Source organism: Ambystoma mexicanum, chromosome 3q (genome assembly GCF_040938575.1).
Source record: "Ambystoma mexicanum isolate Mex_15411 chromosome 3q, UKY_AmexF1_1, whole genome shotgun sequence".
Lineage (NCBI taxonomy): Eukaryota > Metazoa > Chordata > Amphibia > Caudata > Ambystomatidae > Ambystoma > Ambystoma mexicanum.
In genome coordinates this window covers 1,050,450,675-1,050,471,448 of record NC_090926.1, presented here as the reverse complement: position 1 = coordinate 1,050,471,448, position 20,774 = coordinate 1,050,450,675, and the positions used below count along the sequence as shown (strand labels likewise).

The window sequence follows — 20,774 nt, the reverse complement described above, 5'->3', positions numbered from 1 at the left end:
CCCTTCCACAAAATTAATGTCCTCCAAGCGAGACATGAATGGACTCCTTACCAGTGGGGCGTACTCTCTAGGAATTCTGACATTGGTTGGCAATGGTGGCGCTGCAGAAGGGATGGTCAAGGTAGGAGGACAGGTGTCTGAAGACGGAGAGGTGTGGCCTCTCGAGGGGATCTTGACCATCTTTCTCACAGTCAGGCCCAAAGACGCACACAGATGCGAGCTCACAGATCTCATTCCTCTGGAGTAGAGTATTGGATCGCAAACAGTACCTGTGGAGAATGGCCTGGAGTTGTGGCTCCTCTTTGTCGATGAGGAAGAAAAATGGTACCTCGAAGAACTAGTGTCAGACCTCTTGTGGTCCTTCTTTTTCTTTTTATGCTTGTGGACCATTCTTTGGTGTGTTGACTGATGCACGGTGAAATTGAATGAGTCTGCTTCTCACCCTTTTACTTGTGGAAGAAGTGAACCGTTTTTCTTCCCATTCAAGACGCTCTGTGGGGTGCATCAACGGACACAAAGCGCAATCCTATGTGTCGTGCCAGTCACTGAGGCAATAAATACTCCAAGATCAGCTTAATCACCCCTCCTTGGCACCATCCCACGCCAGACATTATGTCAGTTCCATATATATTCAGGGCTGCCAGGGTAGGAACATCAGAACTGTCACGCCTAATACCTTTTTTTAACATTCCAGTTTTTAGAATGTACATCTGTAGGTAGGCGGGCAAAGAGGAATCTATGAAAGGAATCGCGGTATCCATCATAAGAACAAGTTACTTACCCCGGTAATGTTCTTTCGACTGGATGTTCCCCCACATATTCCTCATCTTTGATAGAATTCAAGTCTGCTTGCAGCTTGCTTCGGAAAGTTTTTTTTCATAGAGTCTAGCATCGTGCACCGTCGAGTCATGGCCCTCAACGGCCTCCGTACTGTCTTTGGCCGTGACATTGATGCTGGTTAATGAAGCATGCGCAGTGCCCGTTGCCTAACTTGTCGTTTTTCTCCTTATTCTGCATGCTTTGCCGTAGATGGAGTACTTGATGTTGTGAGAAAGGAACGTGTAATAACACAGAAATTCTTGGCAAGCATGAGTAGGCGATGAGGAATATGTGGGCGAAACATCAATGTTACCACGGATAAGTAACTTGTTCTTCGAATGGACTGTGTCCTCCCCACATATTCCTCATCTTTGATGCACTCCATAGCAGTTTGTCTTGGGTGCTAAGAATTTCTATTTGTTGATTTTGTGGAGAACAGCCATGTAAAATTTAGCCTCCTCTCCTGACAGAGTCTAGTCAGTAAAACCTATGGAAGGTTTAATGGGATGACCAAGTTGCTGCTCAGCAGATGTCCTGCACTGGCACCCCTCTTTCCAGAGCCGAAGAAGTAGCTACTCTTACAGTGGAATACACCCTCAAGCCATCAGGTGAGACTTTCCCTGCTAGTGAGTAGCATTCTGTAATGCACAGAACTATCCATCGGGAAATGGTTTGCTTTGTTACAGCTAAACCCAATCTCTGTCCTGCGTATCCTTCAAAATGTTGCCCATCCTGTCTAACGTTCACCGTCCGTGAAAGGTAAAAACTTAACACCCTTCTAGGGTTTAGACGATGAAGCCTCCCCTCTTCTTTTGATGGATGAGGTAGTAGATGAAAAGTCAGTAAACCTATCCTTTGCCTTAGGTGGAATTCTGACATCACTTTTGGATGAAAAGATGAACAGACAGTCAACACTACTTTGTCCTTAAAAAAGGATGTAAAAGCTGGTTTTGAAGACAGGGCATGTAGTTCACTTACCCTGCGGGCAGACGTGACAGCTAACAAAAAGGCATTCTTCAGTGCATTCTTAAAGGGCATGAGTGTAATGGTTCGAAGAGGAGTCCCACTAAGACAAGTCCCATGTTGGAACTATAAAATTAATTGGTGGAAATAAATTTGTTAGGCCCTTCAGAAACTGTATCACAATCAGCACTTTAAAGTAAGATCCATCATCAGGAGATCTCTTAAATATTGAAAGTGACGCTAAGCAGCCTTTGACTGTAGCCATTGTAACCCTGAAAGGGTTAAATGGAGTAAGAAAGAAAGAACAGTAGGAACTTTACATGTGAAAGGATGAGCTTTCTTTTCCCTGCACCAGCTGCGAAATGTGTTCCAATGGCAGTGGTATACATATTTAGTTACTGGTCTTCTAGCTGATATCAAGACCTCCATCACATCATCCGGAAGGTCCCAATCCTTGTATCTCACCCTCTCAGAAACCAGGGATGAAGGTTCAGAGTACTGATTACTGGAGACCCCCTTCTTGTGAGAGTAAGTCCTCTCTTTGGGGAAGTCGAATTGGAGGGACAAATGCTATCTCTAGAAGTTCTGGGTACCATATACTCCTGGCCCAATCCGAAGCAATCACGATCATGGATTCCCAAATTTCCTCAACCTCCTGATGACATGAGGGATTACGAGGACTGGATGAAACAAGTAACGTACAGTAGTGAAATTGCTAGTTCACCACAAATGTGTCCCCTAGGGCTCACTTTGGGAAAATTCCCTGGAACAGAAATGTTCACACTTCCAATTGACACTGATCGTGAACAGGTCCACTTGATGGGTTCCCCAAAGGGCTAAGATCTGCAGAAGGATTTCCTGAGCCAGCTCCCACTTGTGGGAGATCGTGCTTTGCCTGCTCAGAGCGTCAGCTGCTGTTTTCTTCTCAGTCTAGATGACTGCCAGAAGAGTGATTCCTTCTTCTAGTGCCAAGAACAGAGCTGCATTGCCTCTCTGCACATGGGTAGTGACCCTACACCTTCTCTCTTGCTGAGGTATAGATGGCCAGTGTTGTCCGTCATTATCAGGAAATGTCTTCCCCGTATGGAGGGCAGGAAGGCCATCAGAGCTACCACTGGGATCTGAAGAATGGACGTAGATGTGGCTGGCCTGATAAACACTGTGGCAGCCTGCACAACTAACCCCTCCATTGTCTGGTGGGAAGAGAGATACAAAGGGTCGCCCCTTGCCGGCCTGTATTTTTTGGAGAAATCCGAGTGGACCGGGGGTGTGGTACAAGGTCTCTGCCACAAGGTGGCAATTGAATCTGCGATATCTGCATTGAAAGGCATGGCACTTTCAGTAGCAGGGCCATCATCAAGGATGCCAGTTAAATCATAGCCAGAAACTGGCTTGGCTGGAGCACTTCACCCCAAGGTATCCACCACCATATCCACCAAAGCCGTAAATGTGGCATTAGTGTGGCTATATGGATGAGCCTACTGCATTTCCAGGTCTGGGGATGTGTCTAGCCCACTGGCATCGTGAAGATCTTCAGCCAGTGCCAACAGGTCTGCGTGATCAACAAAAAAGTCAGACCCTCCAGCCCCTGACTACGTAGGGTCGAAGACACCCTGATTGTTGTCATCACAGGTGCCAAAAATATCAGCCCGGGAGTCAAAGAACTCAGTCCCGGACTTATGCACTAAAGACTGCTCTATGGCGGGGGGAGACGTTGTTGGCTTTGAAATCGGCACCAACAAGACTTTTAACGCCAAGGGCATGTCAGAAAGAACTGGCATTGAGGGGCGCAGGCAAGTATCGGCACTGAAGGCGGATCGACCTTGCTTCGCGCCAAGCCAGACTGCTCCAATGACACTGATTGCATCACAATGGTTTTCGCTCTCGGAGCCAGGGTCACCGGTTGCTGCTGGGGCCACCAGGGCCTGCTGCATTGAAGGCTCGGCCGTACCCGCAAAACATATCTAGAATCTGAGTTTTAAATTGCTTCCACTCAGCCCTGAACATCGGCCCCACCGACGACTTACTGCGGTCACTGAAAGAATCAGACTTGTGCCGGTGGTGTCTTTTCTTCTTGCGGGAGGAAGAAGATGATTGGCTAGGGGAATGGCACCTTTTTTTGGTCTTTTTCCGATGCCTCACTTCCTTTTCTAGAGTCGGCCCCTCCATTTTGTCTTCTGACGATGGAATGGTCGACCATGCTGGGTTTTTGAGGGAAGTCAGCCTACCACAAGCTTTGCTGCCCGCTCGCAAGGGGATTTCAGATTCATCTTGCCATAAGAAATACAGCCCTTGGTGTCGTGACTGGCACTGAGGCACCACATGCAGATGTCATGTGGGTCCGTAACAGACATTTTTGAGCTGCAATCCCAGCAGCGTTTGAGTCCGGAGACTCTGGGCACGGACATGGCTCCACTTGTGTTGAACAAGAAGGACAAAAATGTTGAGTGAAAATCAAAGTGAATCGAAGTATAGCAGTGTTCCTCGGGCAAACTGCTGAGCGCACGAAAAAAAAAGGAACTGAGGTATGGAGGCATAGTGATGTAGTATATGCACAATGACTGATGTCACATCCGGAGCTAGCAACAGAGACGTAATGTCTTGACATGAGCCGCAATCCGTCACAACATGGTCGGTACCAATGCACCACAGACAAATTCTGTGGTGGCTCGGTTAGTAACATTTTAGCGCCGTAATCACAGCACTTTTTGAAACACTGTGGTGTCGGAGTAGACATTTTGAAGAAATCTATGAAAATTGGCAAGAAAGTTTTAAAAAGAAAATATATCAGATTTCTCTGAGGAGATGTTCCACAGTAGGTTGCTGGGCAGGAGGATAAAAGGAATAGAGGTCACGGGGCACCAAGCATGCTATCTGTACTGTTGGGATGCAGCTCCAGCTCCCTCTCCCTCCGAAGCGAGTCAGACTGAGAGCTATACTGTGAAATTGTCTGTAGGCGATAACATGAGGTAGTAAGGGGGAGGGGGAAGGTGTAAGCAAGGGATGTTGTAATAGATCTAGGGGCCCTGAATGATAGGTGACCTCAATGGTAAACATGCTGTACCGCCACCATTTTGGGGCGTCAGGCCTAGCATGGGAAGCACCAAGGGCTAATATATATCATGATCAAAGGTGTTCAGCTGCAGAGGTGTTCAGCTGCAGCGCATATCCTAATCCTTGTTCCCCTTCCAGGCGATGGGAAATAATGCCATTTCACCAATTTAAGATACAACCTTCCATTGTACACACTGAAGACCCTTATCAGTAGAAATTAATGTGTTTTGTGCTCTGAAACACTTGTGTTTGAGTACAATATAAATAAAAAACCATATCAAATCATGCAGCAGCGAAGCACGGGTAGGGTTGTGCCTGTCCCTGAAGGACAATCTCACAGGATGCAGGGCAGAAGCCTGCAGTTACCAAAACATGTATCCTAGTTTTAGGGCCCCCAAACCTCCCAGTCATCCCATTGGACTACCAGATACCAACCATCCATGCTCTTAAATCCTTCAGTCATGGATTGATTAGTGTGTCCACGGAGACTGCAGAGGCAAAAGATAGCAAGAGGGGGGCACAATCAGAATGCCTGGTGATTTGTACTGCGAAGTGCGTGGGGTGAGGGAGCCTGTATGTCTGGAATCGAACGAAGCTCCTCGCATTTGCGAAAGCTATCTTGGCCTCGAGAGTATCCACTGAGCTCATGTCTAAAATACCAGATGTACATCACATGGACAGACTTTGGGATAGATTCGGTTTTTTCTGTAACAAACCAATTACTTTGTTAGAGTGTAAAAGTAACCATGCTATGAGCCACGTGGATGAAGATTGACACAGGACCATGCAGCCAATCATATGGAGTTTGATAAGGGACTGACACTATGTAGATAGGGATGCACCAATGGAACTGTTGAACTAATACTGTATACTGCTTACATCATGACTGACTTTGCGCCCCTTAAAAGGTTCCGTTTGCCCTGATGTGAACAGTGTGCGCCCTGTGGCACGTGTTTTTCTTTTTTGGAAGTAAAACTTTGCCATGCTTGCAAAAGTTGTCCTGAGCTTTTTCCCTCGAGGGTTATATTTATTCCGTGTCTGGTTGCCAGGAGGTCTGCCTTACAGTACTGATATCGACGTCACATCTAGTCATGAAGCCGTCGACTCAATGATCATTGATGCCAGAATGTTTCAGAGAGTGCTGCAAAGCAGGAGATTATATATAAAATGAAGAATCCGTGGGAGGACGCAATGCATTAGAAAAGGTCCTCTTTTAGTTATAATTTCTTTTGTAATGTCATCATAAGTGGTGTCACAAAAGTAATTATAATTTTTAAAAAAGGACTTTCATTTCTTACTGCCAAAGCAAATAAGGGTCACAAATGTTCCAGATTGAGGCATTCATGCGGCTGTTTGATAAGAAAGGTCAGCATCAAAGAAAAGCACACTTGAATGTCTGCCATGTGCAATTTGAGGCTGAAAGAACAATAATCAAAAAGGTATTTGGAGGCCAAAAATAATCCTCAAGTGCTCTGTTACAGAGTGCTTTGCAAGAGCTCCAGTACTGGCTGATGCAGAAAGGAGGACATAGAGAGCTGCCTGAGTGTGGGAATATTATGAAGAAAACTCACACTGTTGGATGCAGTAGCTGCAATGAATGACACAAAATGGTACACCAATCCAACACATTCAGACAAGCGCTGATTCTGAGTGCTGCAACCCGTACATTTACTTTCCTTCCCAATCATCTCAAAAGCGTCCTAATATGAAAGCAGCCATACTCAGAGATTCCTAGAACACTCCCTGGGTATTTTAGGTGATGTCAGCCAGACGAGAATATTCATTCTAAATAAACCTGCAGTACTTATCAGAGTCCCATTTGAAGCTACGTCAAATTGAACCGGGCAATACATTTAACGTGCAGGTAGGGGAGTTGCTAGGTCTGGAAAAGACCCGGGGCTAAGCTGATGTCGGAACTGTTGGGACTGGGGGCTAGCTAGTCTTTTGGCTGTAGCTCCTGAGATTCTATCCGGGGCTACAACCAAACGATCAGGGGCTGTAGCCCCCTTAGCCCCCCCCCCCAGCAACGCCCTGCGTGCAGGCAAAGTTACATAAACAAACCTTTGTGTTGTCATCAGCAAACAACGTGGATATATGCTCGTGTCACTGTCATCATAAATCCACCTTACAAGCAGATCTATATATTTCAAGATGGAGGACTCTAACGACTCTTGGCCGGTGAAAGAATTCGAAGGCCTAGCTTTCTTAAAAGGAGTACTGGATTTCACCATTTCTTTTTCATTGGTTTACACTTACTTAACCACTGCAACCTGACATTCTCTTAACTCTTAATTTCAACCTTCTGCATTTTTCTGCCACACTTGCAAGGGTGTGTCTGTTGTCAGCCTCTTCAACAGTGCTGGCGCCCTCCAATTATATTTGTAAAATGATGCATTGTGCGGAAATAAAAGAAAAAGCTGCACCCTAGACTTGCTCAGAGGCTGGCCTGGGCTTTGTGAACATGCAAAAGAAAATATAGTCTTTGGGTTGCGCTCTTTCTTGAATGAATACAAGTCTTAAAGGTTACAGTGTTTTTAATAATTTTCAAGAAAACCAGTGTTCTGTATTGCCATTTTCAGAAACACAAACATGGCAACCGTGCCACAAACAGCATCCCCGGAAAACCGCTCCCGTTTAACGAGGTAAGAATATTGCACTGCTTTGGCATTATGCTATAATGAATGGAGTAATATATTCAGTTGTTTCACCTACAACGCTCTCAAAAGTACACATATATTTGTTCAAGGAAATGTTGAGCTCCTGAAGAATGTTGTCAATTTAAGATGAATACGATTGATAGTTGAATGTTAATCTCACCAAGCATTATCTGAAAGTTTGAGTAGCAGTTGAGGACCATCAAGCATAACCAATAAAGTGAGTACTATCTCTCACTCTCAACCAACTTATCATTGTCACATAAAATATATAAACTTCACACACTTTATATCTTACTTCTTAGGGCACAACAGTAACAGTAACTCAATAAGGAGTCTTTGAGAACAATGAATGTATCAATGGAAAACGCATCAATCCATACGGAATCATTGAGAACAGTGAATTAACAATATTAAAGGTTCTTTTGACCATTGCAATGTTACACTTGGTGAAGAGCTTTATTGACCAGCAAACCGCCTGAGAAACCATTCTAGACCTACAGGGGGAAAACACGTGTTGAGGACTAAACTGGTAGTATCAAACAATTAGTGAACCCTAACTCAATTGTTTGAGGATTAAGAGAATTTAAGTGGATTTATCAGATGACTAGTGAACCCTAAACTAATTATTTGAGGACTAAAGTGGAATCATCAGACAGACAACTACTGGACTTTAACCAAATTGTTTGAGGATCACAGTGGAACTATATGACAATAACATAAGTGAATTTCAACTTTATTGTATAAGAATTCGAGTGAGGACCAAAGTTGAACTATCTGACAATTTGTGAACTTTAAGACAATGAGTGACCCTTAACGTTATTGTCTAAAGAATACAGAACACGTTTTTTCTTGAACATTATTAAAACACACTGTAACCTTTAAGACTTGTATTGTATTCATTCAAGAAAGAGCACAACCCAAAGACTATATTTTCTTTTATAAGGGTGTGTCTGTGCATGTATCCAGGCTCTCATGTATTTTGTTTTAGAGTCTGTTTACCAGACAGCCTAAGACCTATCTCTGACAACATCTCAAAGCTTTCCCTCTTTTAAAACTCGTTGGAAACTCTGCTCATCCAGTTGCCTGTTTTTTTTTTTAGAAAAGTTTCCATCAACTTGGGAAGAAGGGCGAGTGCACTGTATAAGAGCAGGGTTACAAATTGCTAGGAGCTTTTCAGCTTGTGGATAAAGCCTAACGTAGTCAGATTAGCTTGCCACCAACAGCTACCAAGACCTATCTTTACCTCTGTTGCCATACACAAATACTTATGTAACATTTAATTTGTGTTTCAGAAAGTTAATGGAGCAGGAGGCCATGTCTGGAAGGCAATTAAAACATAATAATGGACTAACGATTATAATTTGCATGTCACATGGAAGTTAAATTTGAGACACGCAATGTCAAGGTCCTCATTCATAAATAACATATAATAGCCCACACCGCCTGCTATCAACCAGCCCTCTTCCAAAAGACAGAACCCTTCCTCTCATCTGACCACTTAAGATCCATGATCCAGGTCCTGGTAATCTCATATCTCGATGGAGGGAATGCCATCCTCACCAGAACCCCAGCCATTCACCTGATCCTACTTACAACCATTCAGAACTCTGCTGCACGTTTCATAATGGGAACTAAGAAATTGGTACACATCTCCCCATCCTAAGAGAATTACACTTGCTACCAATCCCAGTCAGGTTACCTTTCAAAACTGCCTGCATCACATTCAGGGTAACTATTTCTAAACAACAGTTTAGTTAGTCAGAAAAGTTGAATACTCTGGTTGGACGCGCTTTTCTAGGAGTCATACCATTGCCAGGCTTAGGACTAAACTGCCATGCAAAGAGAAAACCATGAAAGAGGCCTTTGCTTGCTACGTCCCACGACCCAGCCCACTAGAACACTTTCTCTGTGTCAATCAGGACCACACCATTGCTCCTGCAGTTCAGAAAACAACTTCTCTTAAGGGAATACCTATAGGGTAACATGGACGTGCTACTCCTAGATATCTACGACCCATGTAGTATGAGATATCCAATCTACTATAACCTGCAACCCCACTTCTACCAGCTTCTTACCTCCAAATTACTTGTACAGCGGCCTGTTGCTTCCTAGCTAGGCTTGTGATATATAAAACAAAATAAAAAATAGATGCAGCCAAAGGGAGTCAAGGGCATTACAGACACAGAGGTGTGGCAGAGCTATACATGCTGTGGCTGACAGAGACCGTAACACACACTGATGCAGTAACATAGATGTAATGTCAGTTATGGATGTAGTGACACATATAGGTAATAACTAAATGAGAGATAGCATAAAATGGAAGAACTGGAAGGGAGGAAATGCAAAGAGAAATTAAAAGGGAAAGCAAAGTAAAAAGGAACAAAGCGAGAACACAATGTAAAGGAACATAGTAAGAGAATGAGAGGAATCAACAGGAATAGTCAGCAATAGAGTGAAAGAAAATAAAACCTAGCCATTGAAAGGGGTGGATGGTTTATGCATTGAGGTGCGCATGCCACAGTTTCAAAAAAACAGCAAGTTCCATAATCCTTTAGGCACGCTAAAGATGCTATTCTGATGTGTGCATATCTCAAATTTAAATCAATATTCAAAATGAATATTCTACAAATCTGCATTACGTTTGATCTTCTAGTACAATTAATTTTTTTTAAGCCACTCATTAAAAGCACAGTATCCTAAGAACACATGTGTGAGGCTTCACTTTAATATTGGGAGCTGTACCTCCTGCGTAACTCTTTGGGAGCTCTGTTGTAGCCTCATGGCCCAAAACAAGATGGGAAGGAGGTAGAGCTCAGGACATAAGAGTACCTCTACATATTTACTTCTGCAAATGTCTTCAGAATGATTTCCATCTCATTCCTTTTGTTTAAAACTAACATCTCTTGGAATGTTTTAAACACTGAGCTGGATGAATCGATGTAAGTCACTCACCTTTTCCTCAATTTCAGTGGCAGTGCGTTTGGTGGTCTCCAGGTTTTCCACCAACGCTGTATCCCCGAGAAAGTTTCCTGAGGCAGCAGAGAGTCGAGCCAGCAGAGAATCTTCGAGCTCCTTTAAAACAATCTTGAACTCATTCTGCTGCGTTGTGAGGTTTGCCTATATCACAATAAAAAATGAACACAAGCAAGCGTTAAATACACTATGCAGAGATGTAACAAGTTGTGTACGAATGCTGCCAAAAACATAACACGCGCACGACTCACTCTGTTAGGGCCTCTATGTGGGTTTGGTGGTAACGATAAAACAAGTAGGATTTAGCAAGAAATAGCACCGATTTTTGCCATCTCCCTGATTATGCCTGGCAAAATTACTGAAACCTCCACCACGTGGAAGTAAAAGATGTAACACTTCTTCTAAAGTGTTTAGATGTTTTTTCCTGAGCTGCAAGCCATATATTCAAGACAAAAAAAGGTTTTGTGACGTACATTGAAAGGAGTGAAAATGCCACAACACCTTTGCCGTGTAATGCGTAAAAAGGGCACAGAATGGACCCTTCTGTAAATTAAAATTGGACAGCAGTGACATCAACCAACACTGTATGCTATCCATTACGAGCCTTAGAATGAGGGTGAAATTGAATAAAAGAACATGTGAATTTATTTTCTACAGACTAGGAAACAGGTTTTCCACCTTTATATGTGTGACAGAATGCCATCTGTGTGGGTATTGTAGCCTGCCCTTTTAGGATTTTCTTAACACAAAATAACTGGCAGTTCTGTCTATGAAAATGATCTGTGCTAAAGGCTCGCTTTCATTATGTTCCTTGCTGAAGCTTCCTTATAGTGCAAACATTTAACTCTGCTGGGGCTCCCTACTGACAGCGCAGCAGCAGCCCTACAGTTTGGAAACATGGCAGTTACAGACTTACATGCTAATTCCTGCAAAACGCCTGGTGGAACACAAAGTTCCAACTAACAATGTCTACCCTTAACCATGGGTAACCCTTATCCATATAACATCTGCTTTCTGGCAGATAAATAAATGCATGTCTAGTTTGATAGGGTGGTCTATGGGAATATTACAATTATACTCGCCAAAACCCCTTTGATGTCATTTCATTTTCAATCTGGTTTCTAGTGTCAAATTCACCTGTCAGAGTTCTTTGTAGAACTGTCCGGTAATGAGTTTATTTCAAAACAAATCATTTGCATCCAACCATAGAAGCTCCCTTTTATTCCCTCCGGGAAGGCTTATCACCAGCCCAAGCGATATCATATACTACTGTGGGGTTAAACTGGCATCCAGTGCTTCAAAGGCACACCCTGCCAGGACAATGGAGAGGTCACACCAGGGTGGTAGTTCACAGAGTCTCTTTGATGTAAGGCAAACAGGGGAGAGGGAGGAATTAGAGTAGCTCAGGAGGGAAGATAAAGCCAAGAAGTGTCCAGTCACCACTTCCTGCAAAGTACTCTGAGATCGACATCATCAAGCAAAGCTCTTGTCACAGCATTCAGGATTGGACCCTTATAGAAGGCTTGGAAAGGAACAATCAGCTGTGGTAAAGTAATTATACCAGGAGGTGAAACCCCACCTTATATGAATCATTTTTGGACACCAGAAAAAAGATTATACTTGCGACTTAGTGTGGTATAAGTCTGTAAAAAGCCCTAAACCATTGAGGTGAAGATGAGGACTTCCAAGGAAGGCACAAGATCTTCACCCCACCCATCCCAGAGAACCATTTTGGGTGACTTGCGTCTTGGCCAAAGCATGCCTGTTGCTGAGAGCAGGGCTCTGCTCAGTGGAGGTGGCAGCCCCTGCTATTGCTCTCTGGCAGGGGTGTTGCCAGGTCGAGAAAAGATCTGGGCTATGCTTATGTTGGGTCTGTCGGGACACTGGGCTAGCTATCCTTTTGGTTGTAGTCCCTGAGCTTCTATCCGGGGCTACAATCAAAAGACCTGGGGCTACAGCCCCCTCGGCCCGCCCTAGCAACGCTTCTGACCGCTGACATTCTTCTCTACCGGGAAGCGCAGAAGAAGGACTTATATTCTTGGAGACACTGCACAGGATTCCTCAGCAACCTGAGAATCAAGAAACTCCTCTGGGCACCGTTTATTCCCCTTAAGCCACCGGTAAACTGGCTCAAATGCTTTTGAGTCACTGTTGAGCTGCTACAGGACTCCAGAAGCTGCATTTAACTTTTTGAGCATGGAATGTTCTGATGCTGACACAGCCCACTAGGAGCAATTAACTCGAACTTTCTCACCGCCAAAAGGCGCAGAGCACAGACTCAACACATTTTGATGCCACTCGACCCACTGCAAGCATCGACTTGACACCTCTCGAGGCTGAATTGACCCACTAGGAGCACTGACATGACCAATCTCGACAGACTAGACCCAATTTGAGCACTTGCGATAATCTCCTAGGCCTCAGGCAGCCACGGGTAGCGCGTAGCATTTTATGGACATGATGGTGATTTCCAGGATGCCTGGTGGCTGACACAACAACTCTGAGGAAGTGTGGTCACATGACTGGCACTTGTGTTACCGACGACACCTGCCTGCCACAATGCTCCGAAAACACGGGAGAAAACCCTCACTATACAAGTAAGGTGGATATGGAGGAGTCAGCGCTCAACAAAGTCAACTGGTAAGTCTACTTACCGTTTGTTTGCTGTTCCTATGTTGGTAAATTCTTGTGATCTGACCTAGCCTGCACTTCAGATCTGGCTTGTCTTGCCCTTGGTTACCTGTTTGAACTGCTGTCTTTGGACCTAGCCTGTACCCAGGACATGCCTTGTGTTGTGTTGGAAGGGAGCAAGCCTATCCGGCCCCACTAGGCACTTTAAGGTGAGGCAATTCCCATTGAAAGAACTGTAATAGACCAGGGGGCATCCTAAAAGTCCTCACACAATCATAATATTGTATGCAATTTAGACATAGTACACATATATCAACGAATGCCATTTTTGTAGATATTAGAAGACATAGTCAAAGCACAGGGCCCACATGGCCATGTGGTATTTAGAGTGTCACAGACCGTGAGCATGAAGGGAAAATCTGGATAGACCCGAGCGCTGATGAGAGAAGCCCATACCACCAACTTCCACAGAAATCCCTCTTTGTTTTAAGATTGTTGCCAATATGTTTCTAAAAAAGAATGTGTGCTGCAAGCCCAAGAGACAGAACTGGGCGTCTTGGTGTTCGTGTTATCACAAACAGACCGGAGCAGGCCTCCGACCCCCACCCAGCCGACTAAGAGTTATAGCCCCTACAACTTCCCTAGTCCCGAGACCCCTGAATACCAAGAAACCAGTTGACCCCAGACCAAACACCATAAACCAAACAACCATAAAGATCGAAGAGCATGGCGTCTCACCTTTATTTATATAATGACATGGTTTGTAATGCGATGTACAGGGAGGGATACATTATAGTTCAAAAGTGAGGGTGGAAGCCTTAGGCACAGAACATGCAATCAGGAATCAGTGAAGGATGTGTGGGTCCTTTTGACCGCAAAACTTCCCCTGTGCCAGTCCCCAAGCCTGCCACATGCACTGTATAATGATAGAGTAGGAACAAGTTACTTACCTGTAACTGTTGTTCTCCAGCATGGGTCTGGCATGGATTCACATGCTCATGAATATTCCCCGTCATCAGGCTGGGAATCCTCGGTAAAGAAAAAACCAGTATCAGTTTTGTTTCTGATCTGTCTTTCGTAGTAATAACCAATCACTGGTCTCTGCGTCATACTGACCACAGCCAATGACTGCCCTCTACCTAAGCACCGCCTCTGGCAGCCATCTTCAGATTTGGAAGCACGTGAAGTGGCAGTATGATCAAGTGAAGAGCCGCAGAGGGGTAGGCGGGAGGGTTCGCATGTGAATCCATGCCAGACCCATGCTGGAGAACAACAGTTACAGGTAAGTAACTTGTTCCTTCTCCAGCATGGGGTCTGGCATGGATTCACATGCTCATGAATAAAGAATACATAGCAGTACACACATGCACAACCATGGGAGGTGGCAAAGGCTCAACATTAAGCATTACATCAAACTCAACATTAAGCATCTTACCTCCTCACCAGGCTCACCTCAGGCGAACAGGTTGCGCAGCACTGCTTGGCCGACCCTGGACTCCTCCCTGGAATCCCGATCGACGCAGTAGAATTTCGTGAAGGTGTGCGTCGACCTCCACGTAGCAGCCCTGCATATGTCCAACAGGGGCACACCAGAAAGGAACGCCGTGGTAGCTGCGATCGCTCTGGTGGAATGGGCTCTCGGACGGCCAGGCAGCGGTCGGTTTGCCAACCGATGACAGTACATGATACAGCCGGAGAGCCATCTGGAAACGGAAGCCTTCGAGAGAGCCTTCCCCTGATTGACAGGTCCAAAGTTCACAAAGAGTTGTGACGTCTTCCGAAAACACTTTGTGCGGTCCACGTAGAACTTCAGCGCTCTAGCCACATCCAGCGAGAGCAAAGTCCTCTCAGCCGGCGACAAAGGCGACTAGAAGAACACAGGCAACACCAAGGGTTCGTTGAGATGGAAGTCCGACGGTACCTTGGGCATGAAGGAGGGGTGCGTCCTGAGCACTACCCTCGTGTCGTGAAAAGTCAAGTACGGGGCCTTGCAGGAAAGGGCCTGGATCTCTCCCACCCGTCGTGCGGAGGTGATGGCCACAAGAAACGCTGTTTTCCACGACAGAAACTTCAACGGGGCCGAGTGCAGAGGCTCGAACGGAGGTCCCATGAGCTTGGTCAGCACCACGTTGAGCTCCCACGCCGGGGCCGGCGCCTTCACCGGCGGGAACGATCTGAACAGTCCCTTCATGAACTCTTTCACCAGACGATGAGACCATAGGGACGTCCGGCCCGTGGTTCTGGTGTATCGGGAGATCGCAGCAAGATGAATCTTGATGGACGCGTGTGCCAGTCCAGCTTTGGCCAGCGTCAACAGGTACGGCAGTACCTGGGGAGCCGTAATCCGTAGAGGGTTAATCTTCTGTGCGTGGCACCAGACAGAGAACCTCTTCCATTTGTGTCCGTAGCATTTAAGAGTCGAGGACGCCCTGGCCTTTGCAAGAACCTCTCTGCAGTCGGCCGGTATGTCGTATCCTCCAAACTCTAGCGCTGCAGGAGCCAGGCCTGCAAGTTCAGCGATTTCGGGTCGTGGTGGAGGATGGCGCCTCCTTCCCTGGAGAGTAGATCCGCGTCCACCGGCAGCTTGATTGGCGGGGACGCTGACAAGTCCAGAAGGTCCGGGAACCATATCTGCCTCGGCCACGCAGGTGCGACGAGGATCATCCTGCACCGTGACCTCTTGAGCTGGTTGACTAGCCGGATTAGCAGTGGCAAAGGAGGGAACGCGTAGAGGAACAGGCCCTCCAAGGGGAACGAGAAAGCATCGCCCATGCTCCTCGCCTGGGGAAACCTGCTGGCGAACCTCCGGCACTTGGAGTTCATCGCCGTCGCGAACAGGTCGATCTGGGGTGTGCCCCACCGTCGGAAGAGGCGATCCACTAGATCCTGCCGTAGTTCCCACTCGTGGCACAAGCGCAGCTCCCTGCTGAGTGAGTCGGCAATGGTGTTTTTTATCCCTGCCAGATGAAACGGCACCAGAAACATCCTTTGGGCGACTGCCCAATGCCACAGGTCCTGCGCCTCCTTGGACAGTGCTGGGGACCTGGTTCCGCCCTGTTTCCTGATGTAAAACATGGTGGTGGTGTTGTCAGTGAATATCCTCACCACCTTGCCCTTGAGGGACGGAAGGGAGGACCTGAGGGCCCAGAACACTGCATGGAGCTCCAGGACGTTGATATGGAGGGACTTCTCCGTTGGGAGCCAGAGGCCTCTCGCGTGCAGATTTTCGGTGTGCGCTCCCCACCCTTCCAGGGAGGCATCCGCGGTCACTGTCTCCTGGTGGTCTGGGGTCTGGAAGTCCATGCCCGCCGTCAGATGCGCGCGGGTGCCCCACCACCGGACCGCTCGGCGGAAACTGTCGTCGAGTGTGATCCTCTCCTCGAAGCCGCCCGTCGTTTGGATCCAGCGCGCGTCCAGGAACTCCTGCAACGGGTGCATCCGGAGCCTGCACATGAGAATGAGGTAGATGCAAGAAGACATCATTCCGAGGAGGGACTTGATGGACCTCACCTTGGCCGCGTGGGAAACCAACATCCGCTGTACCTTGCCCAGGATGGACCTGGTCCTTTCCTCCGACGGGCAGGCCAGAAGGGACACTGTGTCAAGCTTCGCTCCCAGAAACAGTGCGTTTTGCGCGGGTACCAGGTGAGACTTGGCGTAGTTCACGGAGAATCCCAGGTCCGTGAGAAGTTGGACGGTCCTTGCCGTGTGCTCCACGGCGAGCTCCCTCGTCTTGGCTCGGATGAGCCAGTCGTCCAGGTAGGGGTAGACGTGGATCCCCTCGCGGCGCAGTTGCGCCGCCACCGGTGCAAGGCACTTGGTAAATACCCTGGGTGCCGACCGTAGTCCGAAGGGGAGGGCTTTGAACTGGTAGTGACGCCCTTGGACCACAAACCTGAGGAATTTTCGGTGCCCCTTTAGGATGGGAATGTGGAAGTAGGCATCCTCCAAATCCAACGACGACAGGAAGTCTCCTTCCTCCAGCTGCCCCAGGACGTGCTGGAGGGTGACCATCCGGAACTTCTGCACCATGATGAACTTGTTCACACGTCGCAGGTCTAGGATGGGGCGCCATCCTCCCGTCTTCTTCTTCACGAGGAAGTATCTCGAGTAAACTCCGGAGCCCCGAAGCCTCTTTGGGACGAGTTTGATGACGCCCTTCCTGAGCATCGCCTTTACCTCCAGGAGAAGCTGAGGGACGTGAAGCTCTTTCCTGGCCACGGGGGGGACGCGCGGGCACCTTCTTTGAAACTCGAGCGCGTGGCCCCGGGCTAAGGCGTCCAGCACCCAACGGTCGGTGGAGATGGACTCCCACACGCTGACGAAGCTCGCCAGCCGGCCTCCCACCGGGGTGCTTCGGTGGGGGCCCGACCCCACGGCCGGTTCAATCCTGTTTCGACGAGGCTTTGCCGCCTTGACCTCCTTGGCGACAACGGCGGGGTCCGCCAGACTTGCCTCGTCCTCTGTAGGCCTCCTGAGACGACGAGCGGGCCGCTTGACGGTAGGTGGAGAAACCGCCGCCGGAACCTTTGGAGGCACCCTTGCCTCCGCTGCTCCGAAAGGGCGTCCGTCGTTGCTGCAGAACCCCAAGGGCCCGGGCCGTCTCAGTGTCCGCTTTAATGGCCTGAAGGGAATCGTCCACTGTTTTCCCAAACAGGTTGTTCCCATCGAACAGCATGTCCAGGACTCTGGTCTGAACGTCTTGACGGAAGTCCGTAGCCTTGAGCCATCCACGCCGCCTAAGGCACACGCCGTTGCCCAACTGGCGAAACCCAGTGTCGGCGATGTCCGTCGCAATAGTGATGGCGTGGTCCGACGCCACCTCGCCTTCCTGTAGGATCTCCAGGGCATCCGCCCTCTTGTCGTCCGGTAGGAAGTCCAGCAGGGGAGCCAGTTTGTACCATAGCTCCCTGTCGTAGCGGGCCACGATAGCCAAGGCGTTGGCCGCTTTAATCGTCGTCGCTGCAGACGAGATGACCCTGCGTCCCATAGCGTCCAATTTCTTTCCCTCGCCGTCCGGTGGGGAAGTCGGTGTGGAGGCCGCACCTCCCCCGCTTTCTTCCTGGCCGCCGCGGAGACGACGGAGTCTGGGGTAGGCTGCGCCCGGAAGCACAGGGGGGCCGCGTCCGGGACCCGGTACTTCTTCACGTAAAGGTCTCTTCTAGCTGGCGTCGTGGAAGGGTTCTTGAGGAGGGCGAGGCCCTCATCCCAAATGTCGTCCAGTAGAGGCACCGCGAGGACCGTCTTCCTCCTGGCCTTGCGCCGTTGATAAAGGAATCCTTCCTTTTTCTTCTCCTCAGGGCAGAGTTGGAAAAGCTCGGATGCCCTGGCGATCATGGAGTGGAACGATCCAATCTCGTCGGGCGGAGAAACCCTGGTGGGAGGTGACGACGGTAGATCCTCGTCGTATACCTCGTCGTCCGTACCCGTCGCTGCCGTGTCAGTCCCCGTATCATCCCCTCGGGTGGACGGGGAGGAGGACTGGACGGGGCGCGACGGCTGAAAAGGAGGTGGAGGGTGAATCCTTCTTTTCTTGGGCGGGGGAGCACCAGAAGGTCCCGGTTCAGGATCCCCCGACGGGAGAGGTTCCTCCGTCGGCAACGGTAGTCTCGTCCTTATCTCTGAACATAAGGACTGTATAGCCAACAAAATGGCCGCCGAGTTGTCTTGCGGCACTGGCAGAGGGGAATCCGACGGGCGATCAGGAGCCCCGTCGGCACCCTCGACGATGTCGTCGTCACCTGCGTCGGGATCCATCCCGACGGGCCGGTCTTCTTCCACGCCAAGGCCGTGGCTTAAGACCTCAATCAGCTCTTCCTCTGAGGTTGAGGCCGAATCTATGACGACGCCCTACCCCCCCTTTTTCTTCCCCGCCGGGGGTTTCACGGGGGTCCTATCGATGGGCACAAAAGAGGACTCCCTCCGAGGTGGCAGGGAGACTCTGAGCCCCGAGGTCGCCACCACTGGTGTAGCCTCCACAGGCTGAGCCAGGGCCGCCGCGACAGTATCGATAGAGGGCTTGGCCGGATGGATTAAGGCCTTCACCACCTTAGGTGCGCTCACCGCCTTATCCTTGAGGGGGGGTCACTGCCTCGCTCCCCTTCCGATGGGGCCTTCGAGCTCGACCGGGGCCTCTCCAGGAGCTTCGCCGGGTGCTCGTCCTTCCTCTTACCCGACCCAGAGCGTTGGCTCGTGACTGAAGGTGCCGGGGAGGGTGCGCCCTGCCTGGCGACCATAGAGCCCGACCGTTCGGCGCTCCCGGTGCCAGCGGACTCGCGGTGCTTGGCCTTGTGTTGGACCCCCGTCGCCGGGGCGTCCTCAAAGGTCTTAGAAGACCGCTTGTATTTCTTCCTCTTCTTCTCGCCTGACGGGCTCTTCCCTTCCAGCCAGTTGGCGAGACGTTGATGGCGGTCCTTCATGGTCCGCTCCGACATGTTGCCGAAAAACGCACAGTCCTTCTCCACGTGCGTCTTGTCTTCATGCAAGCAGTAGAGACAAAAGGAGTGTTCGTCCTCCTTAAAGACATTCTGCAGCTGGCATCCAGGGCAGATCCTGAACAGCTTTCCGGGCGTCGAGCTTCCCTTCTCCTGGGCCATGTCCGGGCCTGAGAAACTTCTGGAGTCCTCCAAAAGCGTAGCTCGACGAGATCTTCACCCTTGAGGGGCGCAGACGAATCCGACACGGGTCCCCGTTGATCGGATGGAGAGTCGGTGGAGCTTGAGGCTCTTTTGACCGAAAAAACGAAGTTTTCTGAGAAAAAATGTGAAAAAATAGCACTAACGCTCGAGAGCAATAGCACGAGGATCCCAACACATGAACGTGCGGTAAAAATCTGAAGATGGCTGCCAGAGGCGGTGCTTAGGTAGAGGGCAGTCATTGGCTGTGGTCAGTATGACGCAGAGACCAGTGATTGGTTATTACTACGAAAGACAGATCAGAAACGAAACTGATACTGGTTTTTTCTTTACCGAGGATTCCCAGCCTGACGACGGCGAATATTCATGAGCATGTGAATCCATGCCAGACCCCATGCTGGAGAAGTATTGTTCACAAAAGTAGCTAATTGCGTCTTCGGCCTTGGTTCCCTGGAGATGGTGAGCCTAGCAGAACCCATGTGATAGAAGACGGATGGACTGTGCTGGGACCAATGACCTGACATCCCCTATGGAGCAGGACGACCCTGTATAGGGTCGCACCAACCAGCCATGTGGTTTTCTACTGTATATGATGTCATCTATGACACTGTGTCTCCTTATAAGATTCTGCTTGTATACCTTTTGGCAGAACGTTACGTGGCAGCAGAGTTCTTAGCTGATGCACCTACCTTTGTAGAAATAAATACTTGTTTCACTTGCAAGAGTATATTGGGCCTTTTTCCCTAGTAGGTTGTATTTTTTCTGGTGTGAAAATTTAGGGGCGTGCCTTCACTTGCTTTAGCCCTTGATACCTCTAGAACATCTGTGTTTGGCCCGAGCCTGTATTATGGAATTGCCTTGTCTCGCCCTTTGTGGTCTATTGGAACTGCTGTGTTTGGACCTAACTTGTACCTTGGAAAGGCCTTGTTTCACCCCTGTGCCTCATTGGAATCACTGCATCTGACTCTAGTCTACCCTTTAAAACCTTCCTGCCTAGCCCACCACTACCACTTGGAAATGCTAGGAGCTAGCAGCATTACCT

General features: G+C 48.6%; 1 protein-coding gene across 1 annotated transcript in view; it reads right to left on the bottom strand.

Annotated features, from left to right (window-relative positions):
* Positions 1-20,774, bottom strand: part of DNAH17 (dynein axonemal heavy chain 17) — an 8,024,690-nt gene that overhangs the window by 1,011,659 nt on the left and 6,992,257 nt on the right. Inside the window, exon 66 of the mRNA XM_069655242.1 lies at positions 10,446-10,610. Within this exon, the coding sequence (XP_069511343.1) occupies positions 10,446-10,610 (165 nt within the window). The remainder of the gene's footprint in view (positions 1-10,445; positions 10,611-20,774) is intronic.